At 41.2% G+C, this 12,293-nt stretch overlaps 1 protein-coding gene across 1 annotated transcript; it reads left to right on the top strand.

Moving 5' to 3' along the window:
• The first annotated feature begins 1,008 nt into the window (after positions 1-1,008).
• LOC6566134 (mucin-19) lies at positions 1,009-11,428 on the top strand. The gene is made up of 6 exons (XM_032738995.1): positions 1,009-1,077; positions 1,765-1,885; positions 7,003-8,579; positions 9,201-9,359; positions 9,422-10,171; positions 10,291-11,428. The coding sequence occupies exons 2-6, from the start codon at positions 1,872-1,874 to the stop codon at positions 10,512-10,514; spliced, it is 2,724 nt and encodes a 907-aa protein (XP_032594886.1). The 5' UTR covers positions 1,009-1,077; positions 1,765-1,871; the 3' UTR covers positions 10,515-11,428.
• The last annotated feature ends 865 nt before the right edge of the window (positions 11,429-12,293 follow it).

The following is a 12,293-nucleotide window of genomic DNA, read 5'->3' as shown; positions in this document are numbered from 1 at the left end:
ATTGCGCTGCTGCTGCTGCTGCTGCTGCTGTTGCTGGTGATGATGATGACGACGCCAAACGGCCTTGAGGCCAACAGCAGCAACAGTTAACCAGTTTGCCGCTTATGAAATACCAGTAAAGAAAGACAGACAGAGAGCAACAGCCACAGAGCGTGAGCGAGAGAGAGAGAGAGAGAGAGAGAGAGAGAGAGAGAGAGAGAGAGAGAGAGCGGGCATGAGAGAGTAATCAGAGTGGAGTAGAGCAGAGCAGAGCAATGTTGTGGAGAAGCACGCTGCAGAGAATCCCCCAAAATGCAAGTGAATGTCGATGGGTTTTGCCCGCAGCAACAGCAACAGCAGCAGCAACAACAAGCGCAACAGCAGCAGCACCAACAAGCGCAACAGCAGCAACAGCAGCAACAGCAGCAGCAACAACAACAGCAGCAGCAACTGCAACAATTAGCAAGTGTTGCAGCTCAATTGAACTGAACTTCCTAGTGCCGTTGCAGCGCCATTGAAAAAACGACTGCGTTTCAGAAAGTATAACAAGAGCAACAGCAACAACTAGCAGCAACAACGAGCAACAACAATTAGAAGTTAGCAACTACGACAACGGCAGCGGGGCAGGTGTGAATGATTTAGTGTAAACATGGCCATAACCAAAAGCCAAAGTGCTCCTGCCAATCGAGCTGCTGCTGCTGTTGTTGCTGCTGTTGCTGCTGCTGTTGCTGTCTCTGTTGCTCCGTTTTATGCTGCTGACGTCGCTGCTCGCTGCTGCTTCTCGCTGCTCGCTTGGCACAACGGCAACGGCAACGGTTTTCGATTGCTGTTGCGTTCATCATTTTGCCATTTCACGTTCAGCTGGCAGCGAAATCGAAAGTGATTGCTCCGTGTGCTGCGAGCCGAAGATCGAAGCTTGAAGATTTTTTTTTTGGAACATCGAAGAAGACAAAATAGCAGCCCCCGAAAAACAGAGCACTCCCCAAACCCAATAAAAGAAAAAAATAATAATAATAATAACTAAAAAAATCAATAAAACAAAAAAAATAAATAAAAAAAAAGACGCAGACGAAGACGTTTCCAACAGCCTTTTTCATGGTATAAAAGCTACAAATATACACTTATATGTGTGTGTCTGCACGTGTGTGTGTATTTTGGCCATATAAAGGCAGCCGCTACAAGTGCCGCGACTTCATTGCATATGCGACGCGAACAAACCCAAAACCAAAAAACTAAAGACTTCAAAATATCTCAAGAAAAAAAAAAAAAAAAAAAACCGAAAAAAGCGGCAAAGTGCAATAAATTAAAAAATTTTTTGCTTTTTACATTTAATTTAAATTATTTAATTTTTTTTTTTTTGTTTTTGATTCAACTTGAAACAATTTAAATTTGTAACTTACACACACACACACACATGTACACACTTCCACACTCATACAAATAATGCTGCTGTGGGGCTAAAGTTAAAATTGAAGTTTTTTTGTAATTGATTTTTGTGTCGAAGAAAAAATTGTTGAAAATAGTGAAAAAGTGAAAGTGCAACAATGTGAATATAGCAACAACAACAACAAAAACAACTGCGGCAACAACAAGTAAACAACAAACAGTTAATGAAACAAACAAACAAATAAACAACAAGCAAGCAACAAGCAACAACAACAATAACAATAATAACAATATTATTGGCAGCAGCAACAAATTGCTTAGCAATCAAAATCAACACAAATTTAATTCAATTTTATTATTTATTTTTTGTTTATTTACTTTATTTTTTTTTCTGAATAGTTGAACGTTTGATTTTCAAAAGTGCAAATTCAATAATCTACAACAAAGGGCAACAAACAGCCGCTGAAGAAACCACAATAACAACAACAACAACAACACAAGCAAAAATGCTGCTCAAAATGTGAGTATAAAACCCCCAAAAAAGTAAAATTCATCTGTGTTATGGCCAACATAGGCTATATGCAGAAAAAGTTGCTACGAAAATATCCTTTTTTTTCTAAATAAATTAGAAAAGGAGTTTTCCAACTAATTAAAAATCTTAAAAATTATTCAATTTAGTATTATATCATTAATTATATCTCTTAAATCGTAAAATGTAAGAAAATTCTGTAGAGTAAATAGTTTTTCAAACTATTTAAAATCTGAATTATTGTCTGGCTTAGTATGCTATCTCTTGAACAAAAAATAATAAAATAAATAAAAAACAAATGCATTCGGCTTTGAACCAAATAGGAGGAAGTTTGTTTTAATAATATTAAATATAGTCTTAACCAATAACTCTTAATAAGTAGAAGAAAATTCATCAAAGTTTGAGTTAATCTAATGAATTATTTATGCTGCATATTCTTTAAATCTGATCGCATACATCAATCAACCTAGTCTAATAACTGCATCAGAGATCGACATCAGAGATCAGTTAGCAGATAATCAGCGAAAATGCTGATCATCTTAATAACGACTGACTATAATATACTCAATGCCTTATGCATATGCAAAGCGTGCATTCCATCAAATTTCGTAACAATATTTTAATGCCCGCGACAAGGTAATCAGCATTATGTTGACTATTCACATTTGAATACCAGATGGATGTTTCCTCAACTTTTTTAAGTGATTTTATTTAAATATCAAAATATATATGCATATATGCATACCGAGACCCAAAAGTATGTCGATATTTTCATTGAATATTATGAAATTATATATAAAGCCGAACGTATTAATATTCATTAATTTTTATTATCTATTTATATATTTTTAATAGGATTATTTTTGATATCGATCATAAGTTGATCAGCTTAGTAAAAATATGCACATTGCGTGAGCGCAGCATATGATAAACTTTAAATTTCAATTATCCAGCTTACACACCTACACACACACACACACACACACACAGGTGAAGTGTGCACAACAATGATGTCCTCTCCTCTTCTGCTTCCTAAATTGTAAGCGTGAACATCAAAATGTGAGCTGATGGTGCTGTTGCTGCTGCTATTTAAGGCGTAGCTGGGTGTGTGTATGTGTGTGTGTGTGTATGTATGTGCAGGGAGGTGAAAACGGCTCATGCAGATTGTTGGCCTTGGGTAACAATTTTAACTTGGCCATTATAGTCGCGAAATCAGTTGGTCAGTTAACCAGTTAGTCAGTCAATCAATTTCATTATGACTGCAGTGAGGGACAACTGCGCACAGTTGAAATGCAAAAGGCCAAATCAAAAGCAGCTGATTGGCAATTGCTAAAGGTGTGACAAAAGGTTAGGCAAAAAAGAAGCAAAGTAGAAGAAACATGGCCAAAAGCATAAGTCAAAAACCTTTTAGGCATAGCTCAAAAAGACGCATCCAACAATGCAACAGAAATAAACGTATTTTACATTTCATGGCTCTTATGATTGTTTCTCTTGTTGTTGCTATTGTTGTTGTTGTTGTATGCTTCACTGCGCTCGCAACGCTTGTCGCGACGTCAATGGCCTCCAGCGGTGTCTATAAACATACACCTAAAGCCAACACCAACGCAGCTGCCGCATCAAATGGCCAAAAAAAACAGTCAAAACGCAGCCAAAAAAAAAAAAGAAGACAAAAATGAATTGCCAAATGTGAAATACAAATTGCATGCCACACCCGCAAAGACAGCACCACACACCCCGCTGCCCGCCTGCAGCAGCCCTCCATTTGCCAGTTGGCAGTTGGCCTTTCCAAATGTGATCAGCCGACCAGGTTGAAGAAGAATAAGCAGACAATGGAGCGTTGGGGCCTAAAGAGCTAAAGTCACAGTCATTTAGTCATTCATTCACTCATTCACTCATGCACTCACTCACACACTCATTCACTCAGTCAACTGCACACTCGCTTCGCCTAAAGTTACGACGAGTACCCGTAAAACAATCTGTGCTCCGTTACTTGGCACACACTCACACACTCACACACACACACACACACACACACACTCACTTGGCCGAGTCAGAGGCAGTTAATCAGTCATTCACATTCACATCACTTGTGTTAAGTGCTCTCTGACATTGTCTCAGACACAGTGGGGCAAGGCCAATAGAATGTGCCCTGAAATTGCCTTTATCATCCAGCATATGGAAGAATTAGAATGTCAGAGGAAATGAAAGTAATGTTGTTGATTGTCGATTGATCAATCACGATCAAGGGGCGTGCTCAACCTTGAATCAATCAAAATGGAAATTGCCTTGCATATTGCCATGTAAGGCAGACGAATGCAAATTTTACATATGAAATAATAGTATCCGACGACTTGCATACATACACAGATAGACAGTTCAGTTATTTTGTCATATTATAGTTAATATATACGATTAGAGCACACATATATGCATTTAGTATTTCGAAAATAATGGTAATTTAAAATATTCCCAAATGAGAAATCAAACATTTCAGAAATTTTTTTCATATTGAATATTTCGCAGAGGTCTCAATGTTATCACCATAAAATGAGTAATATTTTTGTAAATAGTTCGAGAAGTAGCACTACTATTATTTTGACCGCAACTGTATATAAAAAAGAGATTACCAAATAAACAACAATTATACCCATTTCATTTCTATTTGTGACTAGGGAATTAAAAATGAAAATAATAATTCAAAATTATTTGTTCAACTATGCATTATAATAGAGTTTGCAAGCTTTTCATCAATTTGGAATTCAATTCGAACGATTAGGTAATGTATAATATATATATATATAAATATATTTAGATATATGTACATATTTGTCAGTAAAGTCAATAGCAACTGTGAGGCAATTTTACTTCCGCACAACTCAACCCATTTACGATCTTTAATTATAACTTTCTTCCGAGCTTGTGGGCGTTACAAACGCTACGAGTGTGTATTATTTTTTATTTTTATTTTTTTGCCTATGTGTGTCGCTCCACTGTGCACCGTTGCCAATATTGCACATTCGCTTTTCTATTATGCGAATCTTTTTGTAGCTGTCCGTTCGGTGTCGAGAGAGGCGATGTGCGCATTGTCACCTCATGCATAACATGGCCAAGAAGTCGGACCCCAAAAGACGTAAAACTCAAAAAACCAAAAAACCAAAAAAAAAAAAAATATTACAAAAATAATAATAATAAAAATAAAAAAGTTGCTTTGCTGCTAACCCTTCAGTTCCCCCTATTCAGCTGGTGCAGCTGGCAATTTGCAATGTGTGATGTGTGTAGACATAATTATAACTTTTCTTGGGCTCCTCCATTGTTGTTGCTTGGGCTATTTGGGCTGTTGCCGTTGCTGGCTGTTGCAATTAAAATAAGTTGAAGTTGTCTACCTTTACAACAAGCTGCTGCTGCTGCTGCTACTGTTGTTGTCGAAACTTGTTTGAGTGAAACAAAAACTTAAAAAAAAAATAAATGTTAAGCGAGTGGTTTCAAACGACGCTACGCCAACTGCACATAATTCAAAATGTTAAAAGTTATCGTCAAGAGCGCCAAGCATGTGAAGAGGAGGTAAACAGCAGGAGTAGGTCGGGGGAGTTGGACAGGGGTGAGTTAGTTAGAGAGGTCTGCTCTTTAAATATCGAACAGTCGTGTGCTGTTTTTTATTTTATATTTTTGCCGGCTCTGGAGTCTCTCTCTCTCTCTCTCTCTCTCTGTCTCTCTGTTGTCTCTTGTCTCGTCGCGTCTGGTTGCTTTTTAACGGGACTGGGCTCGGCTTGCAAGTCGAAGCTGAGGCTCTGTTGCAATGGCCAGCGATATCGAAACTGAAATCGAAATGGGTTAACACCTTTTGTTAAAAAAAAAACAAAATCATATATATAAACCGGTTGAAGCCAATATACATGTCCACATATATATATAGATATATATATATACATCGATTCCTGTCTCAACTAGAGTCTGGCCCTCTGGTCAATTACTTGAGTCTGTTTGTCTGTTTATTTTTGTGTTTCACATTTTGTGGTTTGCCTTGAGCAATTGCCCGTCTCACTTTCGCCTCTCTCCATCAGCCTCTATATATATATATATATATATATATACTATATATATTTATATATATACTTACTATCTCTTAAGAGTTGGATGCATCGCAATGCGGATTCGCAAAGCCCAATGAACTATGTATTGCTGCAATTGCACGATCCACGATATTCACGATATCCACACAATATTCACAATATCTACAATATCCACAATATTTACGATTCATGTTCGGAAAGACATGGGGCGAGAGATCGCATGCGCAATCAGCAGAGGCGCCTAAAACGTAGTTCGCAGACGGCTAATGAAATTGTGAAAGGTTTTTGTTTTTTTATTTTTTATTTTTGTTTGTCTTCTTTCGTTTACCACAATCAACATTAACAAATGATGCAGCACAAAGCGACGCGATCGTTCGTCTATGGCCCCAGACATGATCGGTCATTAAAAAACAGAAAAAAGCACGCGATGATCTTCAGTCTAAGCCAAATCAATCATCACTTCACGCTGCAAGCCACACCAAAATTTGTATATAATATATTTTTTTTCCTTCTTTCTTTCTCGTTGAAATTTAATAACTCAATTATGTTGTATATCGATTAATCTTTGTTTGAAATCTGTTGAGGTCATTGGGGTATCTAAATAGATCTATTCATATCCAAGGGCTTGACCGTCAATAATATTGTTTAAATTATCAACTCATTAGACATATTTTGTGCTCACCAAATTTCAGTCTGATTAACCAACTATGTATGAGTGTAACCATCGCTAAACTTTGATAGAACTAAGATCCAGATATGGGAATACTCTAAGAGAAACGCGAAATCTTAGGAATGAGAAATCGGTATCTCGCTAGACTCTCTCTCTATCTATCTATCTCCAGCTACAGTTGACCATTATTTTGCACATTTTCTATGAATGTAAGAAGATTCATGGAAGAATTCCAATTCATGCAAATTCAGATTCAAATTCTAACTAAGATATAATCATGGGAATTCTTTTGTATTGGAAATAAACATTTTTTTAAATGTTTGCAGCACAAATTTAATTCATATCTCTCAATGTGCTTACTATTACAGTTGTCTACTGAGCTGCCTGGCGATGCTGGTGGCCGGCGAGGAGCTGGCTGTGGGCGCATCCGCTGAGAAGAGAGAGATTGCGACAAGTGAATTTGAGACAGCGCACAAGGTGCCGGAGGCGAGTGCCGTGAGTGATGAGGGTTTCCATACGGCACACAAGATAAGCATTCGTGCGGCAGATTCGGCTGATTATTCGATGAATCTGCTGGCGACCAAGGAACGACCCGAACTAAATCCGGTGCTCAGTGCGCTGATCAACGAGGATGTGATGAAGAGCATCGAGGCGAAGCGTGCCATCGAGGAGGAGGAACTGGCCGAGGTGCGTCGTGAAATCGAGCAGGCTGCTCTCGACGAGCTGGCACAAAAGGGTAAGGTTGTCACCGAGCCACCAATCGTACAGCTGACAACAGTGGCGCCCGCCGCAACCAAGAAGATTGACAATCTCGATGATGAAATGCTGATTGATCCACACGATGATTTTGTCAATCAGAACTTTGCGCTTGATGGCGCCGGCAGCGAGAACAACAAGAAGTCACGCATCGAGATCAAGAAGGGACCCAATGGCCAGGACTACGAGTACGAGTATGTCTACTATTACGAGGAGGAAGACGCTGATGCTGCTGCCGACGGCAAGGCCAAGCCGGCAACCGGCGAAGCAGGCACCGATCTCACAGCAGATACACGTGGCAAGACGCGCTACTCGAACATTGATCGCAGCACGCCGGCAACGCCCAGCGAGAATAGTTTGCACAGTGGCAAGGCCAAGGGACGTGCCTCGAATGCGGCGGTCAGTGAACAGAACTCGGAGGATATTGAGGTGGAACGTTTGCCGCTGAACACCCGTTTCCCAAGTCGTGGCAAGAATATCGATGTGCAGCCGACGCCAGCGCTGGACTCGCTGGAAACGGCCGCGGAGCGCAAGAAGATAAGCGTTAAGCGACCCAGCCTGGAGCTGGTCGACAGCGAGACATTCAACACCGATGAGAAACAGCTGAAGGGCTCACGCAACGGCGACAAGGAGCTGAAGCCAGTGATTGCCGTCGAACAGGAAGCTGCAGCAGCAGCCGCAGCCGCAGCCGCAGCAGCAGCAAAGGCTGCCAAGGAGCGAATGGAAGAGCAAATGCAAAGGGAGATCACAGGCAAACTAGAGGAGGAGGGTGAGCAGACGACACCCTCTATGGAGAAGGCAGCACTTGATCTGTATGCGATACTGACCAATGAGAATCTCAACAATGATGAGACAACCGTTGCGGATAACGTGGATGATACAACAATTAGTCCAGATACCGTTAGCACTGATGATGATGATAGTTTGACCACACTGCAGGATGAACTCGCCTCGTCAACGACGACAACAACGACGACAACATCGACAACAACGACGACAACAACAACAACGGAGGCACCCACAACAACGACAACAACAACGACAGCAACACCATCTCTATACGGCGGCAGACGTTCCGGTCTCAGCAGTTTGGCTGGACGCAATCGTTTCAAGTTGCGTGACAGTGCCGGAACCAGTACCACCAGCACCACCGAATCAGCGCCCACAGAGCCCACGAAAGCTGGCAGAAGTAAGTGTATTCAAATGGAGCAAATCTAACTAAAGTTGTGGGTATGTGATTGAAGGGAATTCATAAGATGTGCCACTGGATATGGAAACTTTTCTTTCATAGGCTGCACCTTGCCGAAAAAGCTTAGAAATTAGTAAGGAAGGCATTTAAAGGCTAAAGGTTAAAGGTGATTTAAATGTACTCCTCTGCTTCGAAATACGAGCGAGAGCCCTGTCCTCAAAGTGGGCTTGATTAGGTAGTTTTGTGAGCATGTGATTTGAAGGAGCTCCTGCATGCGAAGTATCCTGTGCAGAGTAGGGTTAAGGTAGTTGAACATTTCATCAGTTTCGTGAATATGGACTTCATAAGAACACATAATTTGTTTTCTTACAACTTTGTCTGGACTAATATAGAGTCAGAAATTAGTCACTTGACTTTACAATAAAGCTTCAGCAGATTTGAGTCGAAGAAATCGAAAGAACAATAAAGTTGATTGGAACTTACTTCGAAGTATGCCCAAACATTTTCTAATTCATTTTGAAATACAAAATTTAATTGAGTTGGTTAAGCAGCAACTTCAAGTTGGAAGTGGGAAGGCTTATTTGCTAGAAACCAGAATTGATTAATCACATCTCTCGTTAGATCGCTTCTCGCGTCCCTCAATTGGTGGCCGTTCTCGTCCTGGAGCTCGCACCACCGCCAGTCCCGAGCCCACCGCCGCCGCTGAACACGCTGTCGAGGAGGAGGTTGTTGCCGCCAAGGAAGTGAAACCCGTTAGTTCCGGCTTCGGACGTGGCAGGCGTAAGTAGTAGCATTCATTCAAATGACAAATTTATCCAATAACTCGTCACAAATTTTTTCAGCACGCAATCGTTTCAATTTGCGCGGCACCAGCACCACCAGCACCACCGAGAAATCCGCAGCAGCTGAGGAGGGCGCCGATGTCGACAGTGCATCGGCCGATGCTGCACCCAGCACCACGGCACGCAGCACGCTGCGTGGTCGCCCGGGTTTGAGTTTGCGTGGACGTAGTCGCACCACCACAACCAAGGCGCCGCCAGCAGAGAGTGGCTCCAATGCCGAGGAGGGCACAGATGAGGCGAAATCAGCACCGCCAGCAGCTGCTGAGCCGGCACCTGTGCGTCCATCTCGCTTCAATTTGCATCATCGGGCCGGTGGCAACCGGTTGCTGCCACGTGGCAAGCTGGGACGTGCCGGTGTGAGCACGGAGGCACCGAAGGATTCGACTGCCGAAGATTCGGCGGCGGATAGCAGCCATCACAACGATGTCAAGGGCAGCGAGGCAGAAGCGGGCGCTGGCGACAAGACTGAGGAGAAGACTGATGAGGCCGATGCCGCCAATCATGCCGGACACGCACCCGGCTTCAATCGCCTCAAGAATCGACCGCGCCTCAATGCGCTGCACAAGACTGACGCGGCGGCCAAGCCAAGGGCAGCCGCTGCTGCCGGCGCAGCTGGTGCGGCTGCTCCCGCTTCCTCCTCCACCGCTCCCTCCTCATCGGCAACTGGGCAGCGCAAAATCAATCCGCTGCTAGCCAAGCGTCGTCTGCATTTGGGCGGCGCGGCGGCAGCAGCGGCTACCTCGACCACAGGTAAATTTAATTTAATATCAAAATCCTAATCCTTACAAACCGAAAACTACAACAACAAAAAAATTGCTCTCCTCTCGCTTGTATTTGAGTCCAACTGAATTCTGAAATTGTTTTTGCAGAGGCGCCCGCTGAGGGTGGAGCCGCATCGGATGGATCCGGCGAACAGGAGGCCAAGGATGACGCTGCATCCGCTGCCAACTCCGATGAGGCCGGGGATAGTGCGGCCAAGGAGCAGGATACAACTGAAGCCGCTGAGGCAACCACCAAGCAACAGGCGCGAGGACTCGGCCTTCTTGGCCAGCGTCGCCGTCTGCCGCTGCGAAAGCCTGGCACCATACTGTAAACATTGGGAAAAAACAAAAAAAAAAACAGAAACGCCGTCAAATGACAACAGCAGCAACTACAATCCTCCCTCCTGCCCCTTACCACTTCAGCAAGTAGACTTCATGTGACTGAAGCTGGAATGGAAATGAAACTTTAGCAGATGTTGCAGTTATTCTTAACCCTTCTCCTCAACCATGATCCCAAAAAAAATTCCACTTGTTCCTTGCCAACTGCTCCTGCCATTTCTTTCCCTCTCTCTCTCTCTCTATCTCTCTTTCTCTTTTTCTCTGTTTTTCTTACTGTGTCCCTTGTCCTGCTGCTATTCTCCTAATTGGGTGGTTTCCGAGTCACCCGAACCAGCGATAATAATTTTTACAATTTTCTCTCTCGTCTCCTTGTAAATTTTTGTGTGTTTTAATTTCTCATAGGTTTCGCCTTTCTTATGTACTGTTCTTAAAACGCGATTAGCTTTTTACACATACAATAATTAAAATAAAATATTGAAATATTATTTAAGTCCCCCTTTGCGAACATAAAGTCACCAAAATGAGAAAAATGAACAAAAACAAAAATCAAATGAAAATATAAAATAAAAAATAAAAGAAAAGCAAAATGATAAAGAACGAAATGAAGAAGAAGAAAAATAAAGCAACTTGCAAGCGAAAGCGAAGCCACTTATAGATCCTTAAGTTGAACAAAAAATAATATTGATTGATAAAAATAATACCACATAACTCTCGCACATCTGAGCTAGCCAGAGAACATAAAGCTCAAGATCTGGCATCTGTCTGTGTGTGTCTATGAATAGCAAGATATATTATAAAATGTATTCCTTTCTCTCTCTCTCATTTACCTTCTTTTTTTTTTTGATACAATATAAACAACGACTTTTAACGATATGTTTTTAAATAAAAACGAAAATAAGTAAACACTAAACATGAAAAATGTCTATTTCAATCCAGTTGGGCATAAATATTAAAATAATCAAGCAAATTGACAGCTTCGGTAATAAACGAATGAAATAATGAAATCAGTTTTCTGGCTTTAAAAGGTTAAACTATACAGAAAATATGCATATCAAACGGGTTGGCAGTTTATTTAGCATACCTCGACCATTTGGACATTTCCTCATAGTAAATATATAACATATATATTTGTAGTCTTCGAAAAAATCAAAAGACTTGTCATGTGAAACCTTAAATGTACCAACTGACCTTTTAGTAGCTATAACAAGTTGGCAGCGATATTTGTCACAATGTATTCCACGCCGAAGATAAGATACCCTTGCAGATCTCAATATAATACATAACATAAAACATAAATCAAGGTACCAATTCGCAACCGAATATCGTAAAAATGTTTGGAAGAATACCAGAATTTGTAGCATAATTTTTATACTTTACATACCAAAATTGGAATCGGAACTTAAATTCGTTTCGGTTTGACAGCCTGATTCAAGCATACATTTCTAAGACACTTCTGGCCAATTTATAAGCAATAAGAAATATTTCGAAAATTTGCCACTATTCCCTTAACTAAACTGAACACAACTTGCGACTCATTTGTTTTGGCCAATGATTCTGAGCTCTGCACTCAAAGCAGACTGTCAGCAACTGGTTGTTGCCAAGAGAGCTAAAAAGCAACATTTGCAGCTGGCTGCAAATTGGGCAAGTAAGTCGATTGGCTCAAATAAAAGAATAGTCAAATCTAGATTTGAATATATGCATCGCTTACTCGGCTAAGATTCCCACAGTAATAGTAGCATATTTATACTTGGGATAAGTTTGCGGCGCTCGAG

The sequence above is a fragment of the Drosophila grimshawi genome, unplaced genomic scaffold (genome assembly GCF_018153295.1).
Source record: "Drosophila grimshawi isolate 15287-2541.00 unplaced genomic scaffold, ASM1815329v1 contig_848, whole genome shotgun sequence".
NCBI lineage: Eukaryota > Metazoa > Arthropoda > Insecta > Diptera > Drosophilidae > Drosophila > Drosophila grimshawi.
This window is presented reverse-complemented; position numbering and strand designations above follow the sequence as displayed.

Excerpts from the sequence above, each read along its gene's own strand:
- LOC6566134 (XM_032738995.1), top strand. Across the intron at positions 8,580-9,200 it reads GCCCACGAAAGCTGGCAGAA|ATCGCTTCTCGCGTCCCTCA; the intron begins GTAAGTGTATTC and ends ATCTCTCGTTAG. Across the intron at positions 9,360-9,421 it reads CGGCTTCGGACGTGGCAGGC|CACGCAATCGTTTCAATTTG; the intron begins GTAAGTAGTAGC and ends AAATTTTTTCAG.